The sequence below is a fragment of the Acipenser ruthenus genome, chromosome 16, assembly GCF_902713425.1.
Source record: "Acipenser ruthenus chromosome 16, fAciRut3.2 maternal haplotype, whole genome shotgun sequence".
Classification (NCBI taxonomy): Eukaryota; Metazoa; Chordata; class Actinopteri; order Acipenseriformes; family Acipenseridae; genus Acipenser; species Acipenser ruthenus.
In genome coordinates, this window is record NC_081204.1 from 2,166,772 (window position 1) to 2,190,897 (window position 24,126).

A 24,126-nucleotide genomic window follows, 5' to 3' on the forward strand; every position below is an offset into this window, starting at 1 on the left:
TCCTTTATTTTCAAAGAATTGGTTCATTGACCTTATGTTCAGTGTGAAACCAAGATTTCCTGTGGGAGCTGGTGGCGCAGTGGTTAAGGCCGCTGCCTACTCTCCCTGAAGAGGGTGGTTCAAATCCTGTTCCTGCAGGTAAGTTCCTGAGGTAAGTAATGATGTTGATTGTAAGTAATGATGTTGGTTGTGTTTCCACAGATGGAGGAAGGAGGAGGAGGAGGAGGCGGCAGCAGTGGTGGAGGCAGGAGAGGACAGAAAGGGGGGGGTCTGGCCCCCCCACCTGGAAGGAGAGTGCCAGGTTGGGGTGTTGCTACCTGAGTGAAGAGAAATATAACTAACTGGTGTTTAATTTGTCTACTTGTTCATTCTATTAATAAATACTAATTAGCACATTTTATATAGTAAAGAGACCACACATTAACAGTCTTTTAAAAAGAGTTATAGAATGCTCAAAGTGCAAACTAAACCACATTTATCTTTACTCAGATAGCAACACCCCAACCAGATACTCTCCTCCAAGGCGGGGGGGGCCAGACCCCCCCCTTTCTCTCCTCTCCTGCCTCCACCACTGCCACTTCCTCCTCCTCCTCCTGTGGAAACACAACCGACATCATTACTCACAACCGACATCATTACTTACCTCTGGAACTTACCTGCAGGAGCGGGATTCGAACCGCTGTCTTCAGGGAGTTGCAGGCCATAGGACTAGCCCACTGCGCCACAAGCTCCCACGAGAAAGCTTTCTTTCACACTGAATATAAGGTCAGTTAACCAATTTTTTGAAAACAAAGGAAGGAATTGGCTGGATTTGAACCCCGTACCTCAAAAACAACCACACAGCATGCTGGCGAATTAGTCCACTGAGCCATCTCACTTCAGTGGAAAAGCTTGCTTTTTCATTGAATATATAGGGACTTAACCAATTCTTTGAAAATAAAGGAAAGTAGTAGTAGGATTTGAACCATACTCATGAATTAGTCTACTGTGCCATCTCACTTCAGTGGAAGATCCTTTTTCATTGAATATATAGGGACTTAACCAATTCTTTGAAAATAAAAACACCCGGATTTGAACCCAGTCCCTCAAGGCAAAACAACAGATCGCGCTAGCAAATTAGCCCATTGTGCCATTTCACTTTCTTGGAAAAGACTTCTTTATCATTTGTCTATATAGGACATGATCATATAAATAAAGAAGGAAAATGTTTCTACAAGACAGTTTCAAATTTCTACAACAATAACTTCCAATAAATCTTGTACTATCTAATGTTAATTAGAAGTAAGGTAGTGCATGAGTTGAGCCGCATTTCTCCTCACAGAGGAATTGATGACCACAAAGACTTTCTTTTTTTTTCTTTTAATGTAAAAAAACAAATGTTTCTTATCAACAGTGCTTCAACATTTAACAAAGAGATGTATCACAACCCCCTTTATATTCACAGCCTCTTTAAAAAGCAACTTCCTAGAATCTACAAATGAGACTCCTCAAAGTTCAGCAATGAAGGACAAGCGCTGAAAACGTAGACTCGAGTAGGGTACAGCACGCTGTTCCTTCAGATAGCGATTCAACGGAGGTAGCAGAAATAGCTCAAATGAAAGTCAGGCGAATAAAAGGGGGTTTATAGTCAATGAAATACGACATTTAGTTCTGTTGTTTTTTTTATTTTTTTTTATTTCAAATGTAAGAGAAATATGAACCGCCAAAAAAAGACTATGCCCAGTGTAAAAAAGAACAAGGCGATGGGAATACGATGTTTACGACCCACCGATTGACTGAAAAAACTTCAGTACGAATTCAGTCAACCCACTTGGATATGCCAATGTGACAGGGCAGTGCTTCAGTACGAATTCAGTCTACCCACTTGGATATGCCAGTGTGACAGGGCAGTGCTTCAGTACGAATTCAGTATACCCACTTGGATATGCCAGTGTGACAGGGCAGTGCTTTACGTTGGCGGTGCACAGTTCTCTTGCAATGTCAGCACAACGCAGGACAGTTCCACACCATGTAGTCTTGTTATCTACTGTACATTGAAATGAATGCAGAGCACAAAACACCTGCTTGTCTGTTAGACCTACGGGGCGGTGTGCAGTGACTGTACTTGCCCTCTTCACCAGTGTATTCAGTGGGATACACCTTCACGTTGGGGAAGATTATACAGTGATAGAGAGAGCGATCATCAGTACATGCGATAACAATATTCCTAATAGTTACTCTTCAGATCATGGTGTTGAAGCACACGGAGTAAAGGAATACCATGCTCACCAGGGCTTTAGCCTCTGCAGAGTCCTTTGCATCTAAACTGTTGAAGAGGATCACTGTGTCCCCATTGGGTATTATGAGCTCGGCCCTTTGAACACTGCTGCCACGTTTCCCTGTTTGTCATACTCAAAAACAGTTTAACCCTACGGCTTACTTTAAGAATGGGACACATGTCTGGTGTGAGTGGGAAGCTTTGCAAATTCTTCATAAATACTAATTTTAAAAAAAGCTACAAGTCACTGCACACCCCTCCACTACTGAAATGCTTCACAATACAGAACACACCGCAATACACATCAATAGAAACCAGAACCGCAGGAGTAACGTCTTCCTCCACAAAGTTATTTAGAGAAGCTATACGTGATTGGCAAACAGACACTGAACAATCAAACGCAGAGTCCATTCTCACATTTTATTTGAGTTTGATGAATCCTATGATACGTAACCCCCCCCCGAAAAATAAGTGAACAGAACTCTTGCATAGCTAATGATAATCTAAGGCTTCTATTAGTAGTTATTATAATCTGATAGATGACGTGGTGAAATATATATGTAGTCCTTCTGGGGTCGGCCAACAGTCTTCGGATGAGCAAAAAAAAAAAACTTAAAAACCCTTTACAAATAATTTAAAACAGTTCAAAAAAGTTTTCAAAGCAGTATTCAATACTGTCCCTTGACATTCAGGTCACACTTCATTTTATAATTGAAACTTTTAATCTCCAATATTCCTCATTGACGTGATGACAAGCAATTGTGTTTTTACATGTGAATAAACAGACGTGCAATAAAGGGAACACACGTGGTGCAATTATTATGTGTCTTGGTCTAATCTGCCATGATTTACATCAAAACATAATGTGAAGTTTTCATTCAATTGAAATTATTCAACCGTATGCTCATTTTGTTGCATGCATGCATTTCTATTCCACAGCTGATAAGATTTGAGTCTGTTTGACGTGTGACACCTAGAGTATATCTAGAGATAATTCTCCAATTATCAATAATGGTTAAATCTAGACTGTCCTACAATAATGTATTAAAATGGGCAAACTGCATATTGAATGGGTCTTTAGCATTCTGATTTTTTGATTATATTTTAAGGTCATGAATGCCGTTGACTAATTCCCTTCAAGTTGATAACAGGGTTCACATTCCCAGCACTACTGCAGCGCATTATTTAAACAGCAGCTTGTTTGGGGTTTGTTCTAGAGACTGGTAGACCTACAGATGAGAAGGGTTCAGTAATAAGGCTTCAATGCTGTCAGTAAAACTGGTCAACTCTAATAATTGAGACGATAGCTCCTACAAAGTGGTGTCTGTTGGCTTGAGGATATGTACTTATACATCTTAAAGTTTCTAAGATGCCTTTTTTTTTAACAAGGTATTTATATTTATAGAATACATGCTTTTATTTAAAAAGGGAGGCCATTGCTTGCTTGTCCTAGTATAAACTGGCTGTTGGTCTAAAAATGTAATCTATACTAAAAACTGATCTCACAAGTACTGATTACTGCAGCAAAGAAAAAACTAAATAAATGTGGACATTTCTTATGTTAACACCACAACTTAAAAAAATAATAAAAATCCCCTGTAGAAAAAAGGAAAACGTAATCCTTTTGACTAAGCTGGGATGTACACCATTTCATATGCAGAGAGTTAAAATGAGTATTTACTGGGAAGTACATTTCAAGTGAATCTCTGGGCAGGGCTACTGTACAGTGGTCCGGATTTAGAAATGTGCACTTGCAAAAAAATAATTTCATTTTCTGCATTGAAAGTGACGTTCAAGATCCCAGCCTGTTGGGGTAATCATGGCATATATGTGACCTTTGAATGCAGTTTTAACACATTGAAACACACAAGCAGGTTGCACCACAGTGTGATGCTGACTCCATGGAAGAACAGCTGAACAGGAACTGGAGTCTCTGGAACAGAAAGATTTCCAACTGGGGGAGTGGGGCAAGAAAAATATTCCAGGCTGTTTGTTTTGTGCACAAAGAAACACTACTTGCAAAAAAAAAAAAAAAATCTGTCATCCGTCTCAATTCACAGACTTCTGATAAAACCCAAATGTTTAGCAATTATTATTATTATTTTTTTAAAATTCTATTTTCCAAATTGCAAAAATATGGTAGCCTGGAAAGATTTCTTCAAGCCAGGGAACAGTTGATGAGGGATACGGGTCTTAAGCATAAGCTGTGAAGTTCAGCTTCTCGTTACAGGTCACATTCGGCGAGATGGAACAGGGCATTTGATTTCCACTCTCTGTCTTTCATTACACAGAAAGAGTCGGCTGCTGTTGCTGTACAGCATGCTGCAGAAGCAAACAGCTCAAATCCTTCCTAACTAACAATTGTTCCTAGAACATCGCCCTGTCCTAGGCTCACTAATAAAGGCTGAAATTAAATACATTCTTGAGTTTAGAGAAATACTCCTTCCAGACAAGGGCCCAGAAATCAGCCCCCCCCCCCCCACAAACCTATTCATTTATAGATGATGATCCAACCCCCACCCCAACCGACTTACTGGTAACACCCCTTCCCCTCCCAGCTCTGTGTTTTAATAGCATCAAACACATCATTTTGACCTTCTCTCCACCTTACATTTCATGATGACCCCATTAACAAATAATAATAATACTGCAACAATTAGGCCACAGCGCCCCCCACCCACATTCCAGTAGGCTGCTAATAAATAGGGTGCTGTTTAAACCAAGCTCTTGCCTGCCACCTGCTGGAGGAATGCAAACAGTGCAAGCGCATGATGAGCACAGGTATGTGTTTAACCTGTCTGAACAGGGAGTGCCAGAGGGGGCAGGGGGGCACGTTCTTTATCCCCTGTCTGTGGAGTCCTAGCACAGGACACAGTCCGAAAGCATCACATTCTACAATTCCACAGTTTAAAAGATCTGTTCTCTCTTTATTTTTCTCTTACATAGTGTTACATACAGCATTAGGATTTGTATTCTGCGATCTCCCCATGCTGCCTGATAGCTAGAGTCTCTGCACCCACCTCCACCCCTCCCCTATCAATCCCGCAGTGGATATCTCTCGCCAAGGTTCAATAGAAAGCAGATCCTCCACAAATCAGCTTGGTCTGGCTTGATAATCCTGATCCCTTTTGTTGTGTGTAGGTTAGAGGGGGTTTGTAACGGGTGGTGCGGCCGGGGGCATAAGGCATAGTTCTGTTTTTAAAAAAAAAAAAAAAAAAAAAAAAGACAAAAAAAAAGCACACACAAGAATGCTCTCCCCCCTCCCTTCCTCTTGGTCTCACTGTCCAGTCACCTCGATCACATCGTCGTCCGAGCCGCTGCTGTCGCTCTCAGAGAGAATCTGAGGCTCCGTCTGGGGAGGGAAGCCAGGCAGGTAGCCTGACCCGGTGGGTCCCGGAGTGGCTGGAAGGCCACCTGGCAGCAGGTGAGTAGACGGGTAAGGCGCATACATCCTGGGCTCCGGCATGAGGGACTGGCCGTAGGGGAGTGGGAAGCCCGGGAGCATCCCGCCCAGGCTGGGGCTGAGCATAAAGGGGGACATGGAGGCTGAGGCAGCAGCGGAGGAGGACGACGATGAGCTGGGGGCGCTCGCCCCCCCGAGGCTGAAGGGGTCCGCAAACATCAACCGGGGGTCCCGCATCTGCCCGTGGGCTTGGAAGTAAGGGGACCCCGGGCCCATGAACATGGGGTGTCCCATCTGGGCTAGTAAGGGGTTGGTGAGTGCAGGGTTCAGGCCCATGGGTGGAAGGTTGTAACCCCCAGTGAGCGGGTAGCCCTGCAGAGGCACTGAAGTCCTTTTGCTCGTCTGCTGCTGCTTGCGTGCTGACTGCTCGTCGCACGCAGGGGTGGACGACTTGCGTTTGCTGCCCCGCAGGTCCAGGGCTTCCGCTGCCCCTCCCTCGCCCCTGCTATTCCTCCCGCTGCTGCTGCTGCTGCTTTCTGCTGGCTGGCTGGAAGCGGGGGTGTTTAAGCTGGGCCCTGGATTCAAGCCATGCATCACCAGCAGCTGCTCTGCTGAGATCCCCTGTGCACTGCTGCTGCTGCCTCCCTGCGTCTCTGTGGTCGACGCAGGATTGTCTCCGGTCTCTCGCACGGCTGCCAGAGCTGCATACTGCTGCAGCTCGCTGATGATCTCTGGGCTGTCTGGAGACAGAGGCCGGGTCAGGCTGTCTGGGGTCAGGTGCTTCCTCTTCGAGTCAGGAGACGCTGAGCCGTTGCTCCCATTGCTGGTGGATTCCAGAGCTGGCCTTTGAGAACCTGAGGAAGAAGCGACAGTTGTTTATAAATGATAGGCAGAGCAGGCAACAGCACTTGTCTACCTGAACGCAGGTGTTTCAGCAGATTACTACCACATTTGGTGCTAAACACATAATCAAAACATCTGGAATAAGGTGAATATCCATATTTACTCATCTCCCTTTTATGACACGCCTAGAAGGACACTGTGTATATACTATACTGGGATGGAAACAAGACTCCTATTTCATTGCAGTTTCACCAATTCCAGGTTTTACTACAAGCTTGATTCATCACAGTTTATAGGTAACAAGCTCAGGTGTGTCTTATTAAACTCATAGTAAAACCAGGAAAGGATCAAACTCCTATGCAACGGGAGTCTCATTTCCATCCCTGCAATGTACTGTATATATTCAAATAAACAAATAATGGAAAGCATATAAGCAAGATTGCTTTCTTCCCCTTGACCCTGGACCTTCCTTTCTGCTTTCTCTCCGAGGACGTAGTCCACAGTAACCCCCCTCACCTAAAGAGCCGTCGCTGTTTTCCTGCCCCTGCCTGGACTTTCTTGCTGCTCGAACAGCAAAGATCCTCCCGTCGCTCGTGCGGATGTAGGTCCCTGTGGGAGGGAAAAGAAAAACAAAACGCATGAGGAGTGCACACCAAGGCTTGGAGATCCATTTTCAAACCTCAACACACAAAGCAATTAGGTACCAGGCAGTGCTGTTTTTTTTTTTTGTTTTTTTTTTTAATGTCTGCTTACTCCAAAATGAAGAATAAAATATAAGCAAAGAGCCAAAAGATCTCTGTCAGTTATACTATGGCAGCTGTATTTTAAAGACTACAACTAACCAATGCAAGAAAGTGAAGTATAAAATGTGCACAATTGCTTCATGAGGCTATTCCATGCTTTAGGTGCACTGGGTCATTTACAAATAATTTGTTTTTCAGTCTCTTGCATGTAGGTACTGGTGTACTGATACTGCAGTAAGCCCATTACTGTGTATATTACACATGCTTACAAAGCACGAGGCAAAGTCAATTTAAGAACCCTACTAAAGGGAATCGTTTCATTCTATATTTACCTTTTGTCCCTCTGATAACATGGATACTCTCTCCAGCATTGATCCGAGCTTGAACATCAGTTAAGCTGTCAGTTCCTGGAATAACAATATCTAACACAGATTTAAAAGGGATTATTCTAAAAACAACCATGGTAAAACTGCAAATGAATAAATGTTAAATGTGCATCAGCTATCGTTTCTGTGCTTTCAAAATAAAGAGGTTCCATAATAAATCACAGATCGATTGAGCTCATAGTTTATATAAAAAAAAAAAAATGGAAAGGCACAAACTGCTATGCGGTGGGAACGTTATTTCAATCTCAAATGAGAAAAAAGACTGCAAAGCAGTTTGAGGCATTCCAGGTTTGCTGAAAAAGCAGAGGTGTGCCTTCCTGATCTCACAGTAAACCCTGGAATATTTCAGGGTTTCAGCAATGCTCCAGCCCCTCAAGCTGCTGCTCCTGCCTCTACCTGTGGTGGTGACGATCTTTTGCACAAGCACTCCGGCTTGCTGTAGGAAGTTGACGGGGAAGTTGAGAGCGGAGCTGGACCCGGCGATGGAGGAGCTCGCCCCCATGGGAACCTGCCGAGGCATCATGGGAATGGGAGTGGACTGGACCGGCCGGACACTGGCTACTGGCTTCTCATCCAGCCGAGGAGGGGGCCGCCTGCAGAGAAGGCAAGCTGTCAGTTTCAATAACTAAACGCTTCAATTTTAGGATTAAAAAACGTGTACATGTTTAAAAACATGAACTTACTTATTAACACAAGAAGCCCTCGGTCCCTTTTTATAAATGACTACAACATGTATTTGAGTAGAAGACTGCAGGTGTACAGTTGTGTTAGCAAGAGACTGGAAAGAATATGGAATATGAAATACATTTCTCCACATTTTACAATTACTACTATGTAAATACAAAGGCTGGATGCCAAAGTGGTTAACTGTAGCCTGCGCTAGTGTGCCCTCACAAATCACAAGCACTCATTTCAAAAGCATCTACCAATTTCTCTGGCTGAATGCAGGGATGTTGGTCAGACTTTGGTCACTGGCAGGGTAATAGTGTGCGTAGGACGGGCGGGTGTAGGGCACACAAGCCCGCTTTTCATCCTCGTAGCTTTTCTTTGCTGCCTTCTTCTCTGCCTTGGTGAGCTTCTGCTCCTTGCGATCCATCAGCAGAGACTCGTGCTGGAAGGGTTGCTGTGAGGTAAGGGAAGGAAATCAATCACTGACCACGTAACAGAGTAAAAACCAATATAGCCAGCCTCACTGGTATCTTCACAGCTACAGTAGACGAAACCCTTGACTTTTTCAGGCACAACACAAATAAAATCAGATAATAATGTTTTTTTTATTTTATCGACTTGGGCAACAACCTTAAAACCATTAAGATGTCTTCAGCTTATCACAACACGTGCATCGCTGGTGTGTTCTTTCTTAAACAGAGCAAGTTTAAAAACGTGGATGATACAGGAGATGGGTGGCGCCACTACCCATTGTCAGGATATACCTGCGAGGGGCATCCCTCTTTACCTTGGTGATGAAGTGGGGGTACAGGGTGTAGGCTCTATGCAGGACCCTCTCCAGGTGCTCGTTGGGTTCCAGTTGGACCTTGGCTGGGGCCGGCTCCTCCTCCACAAAGTGTAGCAGGGACTCCACCTCCCGCCGGGTGAAGTTCATCACAGGGTTCAGGTCATCCACCACTCTATCTGTGTGGAGGAGAGGGGGGGGGGGCCCTCCACATTAAACTGGTTGCATATTAAATTTGTAATTGTTTCAGTTATTCAAGTGCCTTTTAGGACCGACAGCATTCCTGCAGGAGGTTCGAGTGACATTGGCACAAGATCAAGGCTGCTAAGCGGACGAATTACGGGTACAAATTTTAAAATCTAAAAATCAGGATGTCTAGAGTTTGTACCAACTGCAAAGACGCTAAGCTGTGTCCTTCTCCTGGGTGGGATCGTTTCTCCACATTCTAGTGTGAGATTCTCCAATTAAAAAAAAAAAGTATTTCTCTGAATAGCTGTTTGGATACCTGACATGCCCTGCTTGGAGATCTGCCGGTCGTAGATCTTCTTCTCCAGGGTGTAGTCTGACACCAGGCGATAGATGTGGCAGGGCTTCTTCTGCCCGTACCGGTAGACCCTGCACACGGCCTGGGCATCGTGACACGGGTTCCAGGAGGCGTCGAACACCACCACCCGATTAGCACCCACCAAGTTCACGCCAAGGCACCCCGCCCTGGTGAGGCACAAGCAATCGTCAAGAGATCTGAAGACCAAACTAAAACGGAGTCTAGTTTCTATTGTTCCCATGGGTCGAGGTTTTGAGGAGGCTTACCGCGTGGACAGCAGGAAGAGCCAGGCTTTGTCATTCCGCGGGTCATTGAACTGGTTTATCAACCGCTCCCTTTCTGAAGTCGAGGTGCCACCATCCAGCCCTGTGGAAATAATATCAAAACGTACAATTCAAGACAACAGAAGACAGCAGAATTCTACAATCTGAAGTGCAATACGAGTGTACAGACTTTCTCTGGCCAGTGACTTCATTTATAAACTGATGATTCATAGTGGCTGAATAAAATAAAAAATAAAAAACTTACCTCCCTTCTCCTCTCATACAGTACTATCAAATGGACATAAAACATTCGCGGACAACGCAAGGGCCGATAAGAAAAACAAAAAACAGAACAGATCGAGTAACTGCGGGAAATGTCCATAAATGTACAGCAGATGGCACTGTTATACAGCAAAACAAAACAAAAAATGTGGATACAGATACTGGATTCCCATCCCTGCTTGTTTCCTGATAACAGGAAGCTAGTGGCAGCATGCACGAGTTACACGAGAACCGTACATGTTGCCCAAAAAGAGTTTGTTTGCAGAATCAAGGTTTACACTTTAGGGGGCGCTAGACTTAAATCTGTGTCACTGACTATCCGCCTATTGCTTTGCAAGCACATGCAATATACAGGCTACACGTTATACGAGAGCTGCTGTGCACTTACTATAGTAGTTGACATTTCGCACCCAGTTGCAGCCCTGCCCTTCCGTCCCCCGTGAGTCTGGCATGGGCCTCTTAGCCAGAAACGCCTCAATCACAGACAAGGTAGAGAGACTTTGGCTATGGAGTTGAAAAAAAGACAAACACAAAATATCTACACGTTAAAAAGCAATAGGGATTTTTTTTTAATTGACATACAATATAGTGATATTACAGTTCTTGGGCAGGAACCCTAATCCCATTGGGGCAGGGCTGTGTAGGGTCCTGGCATACTCTCGCTTCACCCTTACCTGAAGACAAGGAATTTATCTCCCTGGCTGACACTCTCGTCTATCAGGTGAAACAGCAGGACCATTTTGGCCGAGTTCTCCAGCAATCCTGTCTGGTAGTCGGACATGATGTCTTTTGCCTGTAACAGACAGCAGAAGCATGGTAAGGTCACTCATTTGAGCCGACTCCCAAAAGACGTGTCTCTGACTGATCCTGATCTCGGACTGCATACCCATTCGTAGGTCATGACCTGGTTAGCCTTCTCCTGCATGACGCCCAGGCTAATCCCCCCCAGGTTGTACTTGCTGTTGGAAGCGTCTGTCCCGGCTGCAGTGCTGGGCTCCGGTTTGGGCTTTATCCCTTGGGGCTGGCAGCGGTTGTTGGAAGTGGTGATGTCATCCAGGTCAAGGTCCTGCTCGTTGGCCAGATTCTGCTTCTGCAGGACCTCGTACAGAATGTCCGGGTGGTTCCAGATCTGCAGGGATGAAAGAGTGCAGGCATCGTTAGAGGGCTGAGTCGGGGTCCTGGGGATTGAACTGGGCTCTATTTGTGAATTTATGTGGTCAATTAATTACCGTTTTCAGTGAAGCTGCGAGACCATCAAAAATGAATATTCTTTGTTGCATAGCTCAAGGAGTTGAATAGGGGGGGGGCTTGCCAGACGTACCTTGCAGCAGACGCAGAATGCTTTAAGGGGGTTCAGCCCCAGCCAGCCGCTGTTGCCCGCCTCTCGGAAGCGGTCCATGAACTCGGTGTAGAGGGCCCTCTGGATCGGGGAGAGGCGCACCATGATCACGTGCTCCTCCTTGGATGGGAGGTGGTTTTGCAGCACGTCGTGACCCCGTCTGCAAAAAAAAAAAACCCACGACATTCACAATCAAACTGGTACTAAATGACATATAGTAATAAGAGCAGAGATTTCTAGATATAAATCCTTCCACGCACAGACGCGTGAAATTCCAGCAAATCAACACTATTAATGTTGTACACTGTTATAAATGATAAAGTGCCGGCACTGGGTAGCGTTGAAAAGCCGCTTCAGTGTGGCTCAGGCTTACCTCTGCACGAACCCCTCCAGCAAGCTGTGCAGCACGTGGCTGCGGTACCTCATGAGCCTCCTGTCCTGGGGCGTGCTGTCCACACACTGCCCGTTGAGGATGGGCCTCTCGAACATGTTGCTGAACTCCTGCCTCGTGCCCAGGAAGTCGGGCCGCACGAAGTCCACCATGCACCAGTACTCGATGAGGTTGTTCTGCAGCGGGTAGCCCGTCAGCACCACCCTGCGCCGTGTGTGGATGCTCTTCAGGGCCTGCGAGGTGCTGGCGTGGCAGTTCTTAATGCGGTGCCCCTCGTCACAGATCACCACGTCTGGGCCAGGCCTCGACAGAGCTTTCTCCATCACTGAGTGAACCAGATGGGACACAATGAAACACGGCACAATAGATCCATGCATGCCTTCTATAACAGCATAAGAGACAGGGATGGAAAATGCACAGCAGTTTTAGCCATTCCTGGTTTTACTAGGAGCTTAGTAAGACAAGCTTGTTACCAATATACTGTGGCTAATTAAGCTCGTAGTTAAACCTGGAATGAGAGAAACTGCTATGCAACAGGAGTCTTATTTCCATCCCTGAAATAGTACAATTCTCCCTCTAACTTTTTCAGCTGGTTTCACAGACCCTGATTAGTACTAATATTGGACTACCTCACTTTGCTTAAAGTAGTTTGCTTGGAGGTTCCTGACCACTGTGTTATAACAAGTGTGCAGAGTAATGTTATTTTTCGTAATTAACATGAAAGAGATAATATCAATATACAGATGTGTATTTGTTTGGCATATTTGGTTTATTCTGATTAACACGAGAGGACACAGAGCCGAGCCCGGCGCTCATTTCAGTCTCTTACCTTTCAGCAGTTCCTGCTGCCTGTCCTCTTCATCCAGGTCAATGATGACGGGACCCGTGGGCTTCTTGGGTTTCTTCTTCCTCCCCGTGACAAAGCTCTTCTTCAGCGAGAGCAGACGGTACATCTCATAGCCCATCAGCAGCACGCCACCACCCGTTGACCAATCACTGATCACCTTCGCTCGAGCTACTGTTGTCCTGTCAAAAGGAGGAGAGTCTCTAATGAGACTTCAGCACTGTTTACAGTGCAAGCACAAATAACTACAACAGAAACTTCCTATTTCACCCTTATAAGCTTTATTAGCGATATGTCGTGAGCAATCATCAGGAATCCAGCCGGAAGCCTTGCAGCAATATCAACACGCTGCTTTTCCTCTCAGGAGATGCTACAAGTAGAAAACTTCAATGTGCAAGATACTGGATGATTTTCATAGGACCACTCGACTGCTGTGGAGGATTGGCTGCGCTGTAATTTGCCCTGAAGCTGGCACACTTACTTGTGTTCGTCGTTGAGGATGTGGACTTTGCAAGTGCGGGGCAGGATCTCCTCTGGGTTATAGTCCTGGGGAAGAGCCTCTTGGGCTGGCAGCCACATGTTGAATTCAGCCAGCCAGTTCTGCAGCGTGTTGACCTGCGATTAGAAAGAGAAACACACAAAATGCTTTCAAAACAGACCTGAAAAAGAAGTATTCCCACGCCACAAGTTCACTGTCACTGTAGTAACAAAACACATTAACAATCATTATTTGAAATAATCTATGCATTTGCTATAATACACTAATCTACTTTGTGAAAATTACTCAGAGAGAAGCATTTCAAACTGCTTTAAAATCAATTACAGTGCTTCTTCAGGACACATTAACAGTAAATTGTACTAAAAAATAGTCCTTTGGTAATTAAATTTATTTATTTATTTCAAAAAGTCATGATCAGTTTTTATTTTGAAGTGAGATAGCTATGTAAGGCAGTACTATGACCCTGAATACGGGTAGCTGCAGGACTCACAGGCACGATGGCGAGCACAGTCCGAGCGGAGGTGTGGCGCAGAAGGATGTCCACGAAGGAGATGACCTGCAGGGTCTTGCCGAGGCCCATGCTGTGTGCCAGGATGCAGCCGAATCCGCTGCTGGTTTTAAAGCGCTCCAGAGACTCCACCAGGTTATCGTAGAGGAAACGGATCCCACCAATCTGGGAAAGGATGGATGGAGAGAGAGAGAGAGAGAGAGAGAGAGAGAGAGAAAGAGAGAAAGAGAGAGAGAGAGAGAGAGAGAGAGAGAGAGAGAGAGAGAGAGAGAGAGAGGGGGGGGATACATTCGGTAATTGTGAGTGAAGCCTGAAAGCACATCCTGTATAATGCAGCGAATTCAGTTTTTATTGAACGTTAACGAGATTAGTTTCTGGAAGCCTGAGTTTGAGCTTGGCGTAGGTCGAACGTGAATTTAATTATGTTTTCTCAAATCACCACACTATTAGATGGTGGACTAGTCTTTGCTTAAGAGACACCCCGGGACTGGATAAACAAATTGCACTTGTTGAGCTATTGTGAGGACGCTGTACAAATGACCTTTTTTTGCTGTTTTTCACAACAAATATTGAAATGATTTACTGCCCTAGTCGATTCCACTAAGGATTTTACAATATCAGTTCATGTGCCTCTTCTGGCTGTCACTCAGAAGACGAGACTGCTTCACCTGAAAGAGGCGTATCATGAGAAACCACGTTTTCGGCTCTCGGGAGCAGACTGGTTACCTGGTGTGGCTTGACGGCCCGTGCCAGCTGCGGGGCAAGGTAGAGGTCCTTCTCTGTCGACGGGTGGTTGATGTTGACCAGGACACGGCCCTGGGCGTCAGGGTGGTTGAGGGCGTCGTTGATGTGCGCCCCGCTACTCTCCTCTGAGCCGCCCACCCCCTCCTCCTCCTCCTCATTGGTCGACTCGCTGCTGATCTGCAGGGTCTCCTCCTCCCCCGAGCTCAACTCGATCACATCTGCACAGGGGATCAAAGGTTACAGGTCAGATATACTGCACAGCCAGCCTGGCCATTCAGGTGGGAGTTACACAACCACTGCCAGTTTGTTCTACTTGAAGTGCATGGAGGGCAGTTACACAATCACATCTAATGGGCAGTTACACAATCAGGATTACTGTTAAGGACTGTTTTAATAATCAAGTGCTCAGTGACTGGTGACTGGCATATAGCAGGGGTCAGCTGTGTGTTCAGACGAGCAGATATACAGCCGTGGTCGAGTTGTTTTATTCTGTAAATTGACATTAGAAGCCACCCTTCATAAATCACTTTTTGCTAAGGTAAGGCAAATCAATTCAACAGGTCACCGTGCTTATTAATAATTACCCTAAATAATGCAATTTTTATGTAAAAGACAAGACTGCAGAACAACAAGGGAATTCAGACTTTAAAATCAGGACTGTTCTAGAAACTCAATAGCAGCAGAATTCTCCATGTGTGTCCAAAACCAAGAGTTCCTCAGTAAGCAAGTCTTGATTCTTGGCTTCTCCCAAGTTGCGGGTCAGTTTGAGGTTTTGTGCTGGTTTTACAGACTCTTACCGTCCCTAATGCTGTGCAATATTCTCTTGGTCTCATCCTCACTGGCACTCCCACTGCTGTTGCTGCTGTCCAGGCAGATCACATCCTGCTTGGTGGCATGGGGTGTGCTTTGGGAAACCTCGTCAGTCCTTAGAACTACTTCCCCTGAAAGACGACAACAGTACAACTGAATGCAGACGCATTAAACTTTTAGTTAGAAGCTGGTTGCTGCATGCTTTAAGATAGTTTTAAAGTTGGGGACTTTATCCAGTCACATGAAAAGCAGTATCTAGCCCACAGCCCTTGCTTCAGGCTCCCCTGCAGCTACACTCACCTTGTATACAGTCAGGCACTGGGTAGTCTTTCCTCTGCTGGTCCAGCCGTTTCCGCCTTTCCGCCTCCTCTTGCTGGGCAGCTTTGGTCACCGCTTCAAGTTGGTGCTCACGCAAGAGCTTTCTGCAACAGAGCAAGGGGGGGGGGGGGGTGAAAACACGCGTCAGTAAATTCTATACAATGAAATGCACACTAGAACGGAACTACAAATCTTCAGGTGTACCGCACAGTATTTTAGCATTTAGTTTGTTTGCTTTATGTTTATTTGTAATTTCCCTAAATCCCATTAAGTCAACAGACTATTTTCAATAAAACACGTGAATATGTTGCGAGTCGGCGTGTGCGTGTGTGCGTGGCTACCTGATGTTCCTCCTCATGTGAGGCGGTTTCTGCACTGCCCTCTTCTTCTTGGCGCTGTGGGCGAGCGGGCTCTTGCTGGGCAGGGGCAGCTCGCCCTGCTGTGAGGTAGTTGGCGTGGTGCTCTGCCAGCCTGTGCCATCGCTCTCGGGATCCTGCTCCGTGCTGCAAGGGGAAGTCTGAGGCTGGTCTACAGCAATGACAGGGAAAGAGAGTCTTACACAGACAGAAACATTTTGCATGCACTGGAACCAGCTGGACAGACACACGACAGTAATGCCACATATACAGATGGAATACATTTCAGACATACACCAATCCAGACTGAAACTGATAGTTGTATATAATATATAAGACTAATGGAAATAGTTTTTCTAAGCAAGTGTGTGCAAGAGCAAGAAAAAGTCAGAAACCAACGATTAAACAAATACAAACACAAACCTTTTTTGGTACTATGGCTTTCCTGATTAAGTTTCAATTGCATAACTCTGAAGAGATTATTGAACAGCCAGAAGCTCAATTTAAAGACAGCTGATGTGCAAAAGAGAAGGTAAATAATGAGCATGTTATAGTTTATGAAATTTATTTAAAAGCACCGTCTTTTTTGAAGCATAACAATACTTTTTTAAAATAAATAAACCTGGTGCACGACATTTGGTAATAAAAACAAAACAAATATTTACTGTTAACTTGCTATCTTTTTTTCTATTTGGTCACGCTATTTGCTACAGTAGCTGTTTTATTAGAATTAGCATTAAGAAATGCTGAATGCTTCTCGGGTCATCCCAGGACTGCCAGGTGAGCCCAATTTCACAAGCTCACAGTAAAACCTGAAATGTCACGAACGACTATGCAACTGGAGTCTTATTTCCACAGCGCTGCACTACGAGGTGCAGACATGGCTGTGGAGGAGCCTGGAGCTGCTCCAGCCACCCCTCTATCGTTTGGGGTTTCCAGGAATTCTGTCACAAGGCTCTAGTCATGAATAGGACAGCAGTTAAAAGGAAGTGTCTGGTTCTTCTGATCTCCCATTACCCTCAACGTTAATTGAGACCTTCCCTGAAGTATTAGCTGTGCAAACAGGGATGAAAGAAGCAGTCACTTTGATAAGATTTGAAAGCCACAGAAGTATGCTTTTAGATCCCCTTTTAAATATTTTTCTTTTAAGTTGCCATTTATGTACAGTTTTCCGTTACCCTGAAGAACCCTTGCATAACTACTCCTGAAAATGAAACATCACATTAATAGAAATGTGGCTACAGTTCTCGGTGCAGCGGATCGAAGATCACCAACGAAGCCCCCCCCCCCCACACACACACAAAAGTTAGCCATAGATTTCTCAAAACATTATTTAAACGTCTTCTTCCCCTACATCTTCACAGGCATTTATACTGTGTGAGCGCACTGCTACGTGAATGGCTGACTGGCAGTGTGAGGATAATTCACGTTCAATGGAACAAGAGTCTCGCACCATGGGCTGGATCCTTCATAGACTGGACACAGCTGCTTCTTCGGAGTGGCATGATCCCTTATTGAAGCCTGCCGTGTGGGCAAATACATTGGCACAGCAATGATTTGCAATTAGGGTTGCAAGCAGCAGTGATCAAAGTAGCTGGTAATGACCCAGTGGGTCTCTCTGGCAAGCCTCAGCGGTCATGCCGAAGAACAAACTGCAGGCCTGGTGGTCTCCAGCCAGCCAGCCGCCCTCCCAGATCAGAAGCGTGTTCCAACCAGGTCAGTAATTATTTAATTGCTGCCTGTTGGAACAGGGTCTAGAACTGCAACGGACCAGAAGAGACTACTGTGCCTTGATTATCGCGCATTACTTTGCTGGGCACACTGATCTAATCAGGGTTCTGTTACACAGATAAAATGCCACACAATTACTTTCAGAACAGGTAATAAGCAGTTTCATTGCTGGGAATAACTCAGATCGCCACTCCCACAAATCCTTACACTGTACAGCTGGTGGTCGTGTTTTATGTAACTGAGCATTGCATAATCAAAAGTGCTTGTCTTATTTGGCTGAAACACCCAGGGAACTGAAAAACTCAGTGCCCTGTGAACCTACCTGGGATTGCTCTCTCAGTCTCTTATTTCTGTTAGAATCTAGAAGTGCCACTAAATTACAGTAAGATGTACCAGCACAGTACCATAAAGAGACCACAAAATTAACGAACTGTAGGTGGGTTGCAGCAGTGAGGTGCGCTATTCAGATTGGGCGTTTGAAGCCTTGCACTGTATACCAATTCCTTATCAGAGATAGCAGATGTAAAATCATTAAAAGGACCATTTAAAAAGTAGCTTGAACAAGTCACAGCAAACAAAACAAAATCAAGCTCAATTCACTGCTGCCTCTTGTTTGCTGAACAACAGGCAGTCTGAACTCACTTCAATGAGTGCGGATTACATAACAAGTGTACACTTACCCTTTACATAACAGCACTTCACAGCACAAGCATTATTCATGCCAGTGCTTTGTTAGAATAGACTACCACGTACTCAAACGTAAGCAGGCCTATATGATAGATATAGTATTTGCAAACGGAATGGCGGCTGGCAACATTATAAAAGTCCGTACAGTATAAACGTGCCTGACAAGATATGTTTAGTGATCTGCTGCTTTTCTGGGCCAGTATAATCCAGAATACATAAATAGTATGAATGAAATTTTAGGGTTGACTCTGAGGTTAATGCAACTGCAGGGAGACTGATACTGCAGAAGGTTTGCATGAAGGTTTTCCATGCATTGCACTGCCAGTAAAAACTGTAACACGCAAATGACCTACTATAGTAGTTACCACTACTACTACTACTACTACTACTACTACTACTACTACTACTAATACTTAGGAAGCCTTGGCTTTGATCCCAATGAGAAATGACTTAGAGTAAGCAGATTACAGCCAATCCCGCAAAACGAGGCTTTGCAGCTTTCTAGAGCGTCACCCAAGTGTCTAGCTCATGGTTTAAATACACATACAAACAATAGCTACTGTATGTACCAGTCCAAGTTAGCTTTACAGACATAGAGCTTTTTCACAAACATTTCAAATGCACAATATTCTTTAAAATGCAACTTTACATGGATATCAGGAGTATAACATAATATCTGTGATATATATATATATATATGACCTGCAGTGGCGTCTTCACCAGCTATAGAGCTCTCCTGCACTGCTTCAATACTTCCCACTGTACTAAAAAATAGTACTGTACCAACTGAACTAAACACACTGGCAATTAAACTAATCTGTAGTTTACATTTCTAATTGGACGTGGAGCTAATATCAGTACACTTGTATTGATAAGATTACCTTTCAAATGAATCAATTCTAAATACAGCAGCTTAAGAAACAAAACAGAACACTAGGATTCCTTTAAGTGCTGTATAGCTAAATGGATGGATTACCCGAGGCTGAACACCCCCGGAAACCAGTACAAGGGGACCCTCTGTTTCTCCCATAGTCCCAAGGAGGGGGAGTAAACAGTCAGTTTAATTGCCTCCAAGAGACATAAAGTAGATGTTTACTGATCCGTTACATAAGACCAAGCTTAGGTATTACACAACATGTGTTCAGTACACAACGTGCAAGAAATGCAAATGTAACTGTGGACAAAGCGTCCCTGGAAGTAATGCCTGTACTTCTGTACAATATGTACAGTGACTTTTCCATGTCAAGATACAGTACAATACACTTGCAATTAAAGTACAGGTAAGGTTTACCAATATTGCCAATGTGCTGCTTCTTTATGAGAAGTAGTAGAACTCCCACATCAGTTATATTACAGTAAACCCAGTCTGCTGCTCATCATCTCCATCTCCATCTCCATCATCATCACCATTCAGATCTTTGATGCCAAAGCGAGTTTTAGGCAGAGAACACAAATTCATTTCACATCCAGCTGGGAGATCAGAACAGGGAGTTAAATGCAATGAAAATAACACTACAAGTTCTTGCATGAGTCACAACAGAATATCTGTAGAAAAATTGGATCTTCGATGGCTCCCAATCCTTTCCCTCCCAATCATGCGTTTAATAACAAAATCCCAGCAGCGTACTGCAATGACAACTTCTCGTTACACCAAGAACCAATCTTTAGTACCATATATCCAGCATACGATGCATTAAATAATATCAGAAAATAACAACAGGTTGTATGAAGCCAAAACAAACTGTTGGGAATCGCAGAGATCACGTGCACTGAGACTTTGCACAGGAACTTAATTCCAGTGAATACTAGGACATACAGTGTTCGTCTATAAAAGACAATGAAAGCTATCTTTGCATCTACAAGAAAATGACACCATTTCAACACTGATGCACTGTACTGTGACTAAAGGGTTACAAAAGCATGAAAGGTACTGTACTACAGTACAATAAGTTAACATTTCTGAAAAGGGTAATGCAGATCTTTCTACTTTCTCTTGTAATTAGGTACCTACCACACATCACGTTTTGATAATACAAGTATATTCATAGACAACAAAGTCATTACTTAAATCCTGAATTATTGTTTAAAATTTAAAATCAAGCCGCACTTACACTGTATATAAAACTGCACTTAAAATATACTAGAACTGAAGAATGCTTCCAGGATCCTTTAGTATATTTACAGCACACTATTTTGGCCAAAGTATTCTAAAAGCATGAGAATGAATGTATGATGATAAACAGAATGTAAAGTTGTACCTGGAGAAGGCTGTGCATCTTCTAACAGTAGCATGATATTACAGGCTGGTGAAAGGCACCAGCAGCTAGCTCTGGGTCCGGAGTGTCCTGGGTGCAATGAGGGTAATTTGGCTGAACGGCTATCACAGTGCTGGAAGGACGGAGGGGAAATCAGGGCATCTCTCAGCGTCTCTTAAGGCAAAAAGCACATGCTTGCTTGCTTGCTGCTGCCACTACACTCAAGGTTCCATTCACCTAAATCTCTTCAGCTAGTGGCAGGGACAGGGAACCAAACAAAACAGCTTACATAACCACTCACACTCAGCCGGGACCCTGCAAGGGGGGGAAGCGCACAGGCAACAGCGACTTCATCACACGGACTTAACCCCTTACATAACAAGTACCTTCATAAACACAAATGAGCAATGCCACACACACACACACACAGGGAAATTAAAGCACCAGAGGTCATTAAATACATACAAAAAAGAAGTATTCAGATGTAACCATAGCAATGAAACCTGGCAGGGAGCAACAGACGACTATGGAGAATATGGAGGTATGGTGTCAGCTTTGCATCTTAGTGGGTGCTGTCATAGCATGTCTAAGGAGTGTTAAGAGTTTAGAATTTGAAAGTTAATTTAAAATTTTTAAAACTTAAATATGTTTAGAGGTAATTAAGGTATGGAAACATTTTATTAATGAAAAAAAAAAAATTATTAATAAGAAGAAGAAGAAGAAGAAGAAGAAGAAGAAGAAGACGACTGTTAGCTGCTGACAGACTTAGGCCATCGACACAAAAACAAGTGCATCAGATTACAAAACAGTTTCTAGAAGAGGGACTGCACCGCCGGGAGTCACAGAGCCCCATCGGGTCCCCCTCCTTTCACAGCACACGCACCTCCCCCTCCAGCAGGGCTGTCTTAGGTAACAGGGGTGAGCGGGTTCAAAGCCTGACCGAGGCAACTCTTTTCAATACAACAACCCATTATAAAATTGTGCAGAAAATGAAAAACATATACTGCAACAAATATTCTTCATTCAAACACAGCAGCACAGTATCTCGCCTGCAGTACAAGGCACCAAACGGCATGGAATTCATGGAAAAGTGAAATAAAATGATACTGGCACCAAATGGGTGAATTGTTGGCTTTGTTATAATTCTGGTAACTCCAAATGTGCAGGTTACTATTGCAATCATGTGTCAATGAAGAAAGTAGGAAAGTAGTGCCTTCATTTTGCACATTGATATTAATTCCAGCTTCTGGGTGCAGAGTCATTTTTAGGAAGGTGACCAGGTATTATGAGTCAGTTTATTAACCAATCAGCATGCACGTTTTCCAGTCATGTATCATTTACAGCACTTCCCTCGGCCCCAGAGCTTGTAGTGACAGTTCTTTTTAATTAAGTGATGGTCCACTGCTGCATTGTAACACATTACAGTTATTATTCCAGTTAATAGTCGCTTGCCATGAGGGGCTTGGTGGCTGGAACAGCAATATTCCTATCTCTGGAGGCCTGGGTTTGAATGTGACTCAAGTGACAATGAAAGATGTACGAAGGGGTTACAAACAGTACATGTTTCACTGATCAGGAAATACAGAGCGAAGAGGATGGCTTAAACTGTAGAGATCCAGTTATTTTCAGATTTTTGCTGAATCACAATTCCCTGGCAAAGTTATCTCAAGGACAAACTTTTATACAGGTTCCACAGAATGGGACTTAAGGTGGTCCTTCAAATGAACTGCGACCTCTTCAATGTTCTGTTGGTACTAAATACATCCTAGAAACACAAGACACATTTCAATTACAAAATGCCCTGATATTGTTGCTGTCCAAAAAAAACCCCACCAAAGTACAGTATGTACCATTTTCTCAATGCTGCCCAGAAACATTCATTTGCACTTTATCCTGTTAAAAGCAACAGGGGCTTGGGAGCCAAGGGAGACAATGGAACAGCGGGCAGGCTCAGTGAAGACCTGGGGATCAGATTCCTTGATCCATTACTGCAGTGATTACTGAGAGGGATCGGCTTGGAGTTACATAACACCTCCAAACAGCCTGATGCAAGCGTTCAATCAGCGAGGCAGACAAGCACCTCACACTGCTGCAGGCTCAGCTCGGTGTTAACAACAGAGAGATTAGCGCTGGGACAGATACTCAAATAGGCCAACATATACAGTGCACTGCTTGAAATGTATTCACAGACAAAAATGGGTTTGTGTTGACCAGATTCATCAAAGGTAATTTGGTACATGTTTAGTATTGGGTGCGGCTTTCAGTAACTAAATGCGGATTAATACAACTAATCTGGGCTGCCTTCTAAAAATATTATAAAATTAGAACCTTACATAACATTGACCCTGACCTACATGCATAACAATAAACAGACAAAACTATAGTTCTGGTGCGAATATATATTAATCTACAGTAAACTGGCATACGGTTCATTCAAAGGCATCCAAAATAAATCTTTGATGTACTGTAGGCTTACAACAGTCTACCAATCATCCTCACCTTTGTATAAAAAAAAAATATATAATAAATAGCAGAAATATTAAAGTACTCTACTTCCACCGCATGCCCAGGCGATAAAACAAAGAATACAAGCAAGATAAATAGCCTTTGTTCTGCTGCCAGGCTTCACAAATGATTTTCATTTCACAGTTCTATCCAGCATATAACAGGGTTAGTCAGGTAAGAATATACAAGGCAGGGAGAGTAGGAATTGCATGATTTCCATTACACGAGAGTAGATGTTAAAACTTCATGCTGATTTGAACTCGGCTCTCGCCAAGATAAGCACCAACTAAGACGTAGCTTTACAGTAAACTAATGTGATCCATATGTGTCTCCATCCATTTACGTTTCCTTCCATATGATGATGTAGATATCCTTCTGTCTGGTGTTAATGGCTGAAGTGTAATGCTAGCTCCAGGGATCAGCTTATTTTGCCTCCCTGGCGCATCAGCACACACAACGGCTGCGATGCTGGCTCCAGGGATCAACCAAAGTGCGGCCTCCCCAGCGCATCAGCATGACAACCGTCTGGATTGAGCTAAGTAGGGTGCATCTCTGGGGTTTTCAAGTGGGCACCTTCCATCCTCAGTGTTTCGTCGACTAGCCCACGACACCTCAAGAGGGCTCGACGGTGATTCTGGCGTCCCAGCATCACCCCCCTCCGTCCCCCACTCAACTCAGCCCAGCTTACTTACCTGTCCCCAGCCAGAATCTTTCCGTCTCAACCACAGCCAGTTGCTGCTCCTCTCTGCTGCTTCAGATAAGTTCTTCACTGTGCGACGCAACTCTTGGCCACTGAATCCGACGTCTCTGAGAAACCGGGTTGTAGAGTGTGCCACAAATCCTCGACAACCCACTTCCACTGGGTAAACCCGAACTCTCCATCCTCGCTGTTCCGCTTCAGTGGCTAGTTGAGCATACCGCAGTTTCTTCCTCTCATACGCCTCATCTACAGCATCCTCCCATGG

At 44.3% G+C, this 24,126-nt stretch overlaps 1 protein-coding gene across 6 annotated transcripts in view; it reads right to left on the reverse strand.

Moving 5' to 3' along the window:
- Window positions 1-5,465: 5,465 nt before the first annotated feature.
- The window catches only part of LOC117963556 (helicase ARIP4-like), a 29,908-nt gene continuing 11,247 nt past the window's right edge, over window positions 5,466-24,126 (reverse strand). For 4 of the 6 annotated variants that reach the window (XM_058988373.1, XM_058988372.1, XM_034904150.2 and 1 more), the window contains 20 exons: window positions 15,969-16,155; window positions 15,610-15,731; window positions 15,297-15,440; window positions 14,482-14,717; window positions 13,738-13,920; window positions 13,230-13,363; window positions 12,734-12,930; window positions 11,887-12,229; window positions 11,496-11,673; window positions 11,061-11,303; window positions 10,849-10,967; window positions 10,563-10,678; window positions 9,896-9,995; window positions 9,591-9,796; window positions 9,089-9,264; window positions 8,559-8,755; window positions 8,029-8,225; window positions 7,579-7,668; window positions 7,020-7,112; window positions 5,466-6,514 (listed from right to left, as the gene is read on the reverse strand). In XM_058988373.1, coding sequence (XP_058844356.1) covers window positions 5,535-6,514; window positions 7,020-7,112; window positions 7,579-7,668; window positions 8,029-8,225; window positions 8,559-8,755; window positions 9,089-9,264; window positions 9,591-9,796; window positions 9,896-9,995; window positions 10,563-10,678; window positions 10,849-10,967; window positions 11,061-11,303; window positions 11,496-11,673; window positions 11,887-12,229; window positions 12,734-12,930; window positions 13,230-13,363; window positions 13,738-13,920; window positions 14,482-14,717; window positions 15,297-15,440; window positions 15,610-15,731; window positions 15,969-16,155 — 4,241 coding nt within the window. In that variant the 3' untranslated portion in view covers window positions 5,466-5,534. Of the gene's footprint in view, window positions 6,515-7,019; window positions 7,113-7,578; window positions 7,669-8,028; window positions 8,226-8,558; window positions 8,756-9,088; window positions 9,265-9,590; window positions 9,797-9,895; window positions 9,996-10,562; window positions 10,679-10,848; window positions 10,968-11,060; window positions 11,304-11,495; window positions 11,674-11,886; window positions 12,230-12,733; window positions 12,931-13,229; window positions 13,364-13,737; window positions 13,921-14,481; window positions 14,718-15,296; window positions 15,441-15,609; window positions 15,732-15,968; window positions 16,156-20,659; window positions 20,907-24,126 lie in introns of those variants that run through there. The other 2 variants (XM_034904152.2, XM_034904151.2) reach the window with 2 other exon arrangements.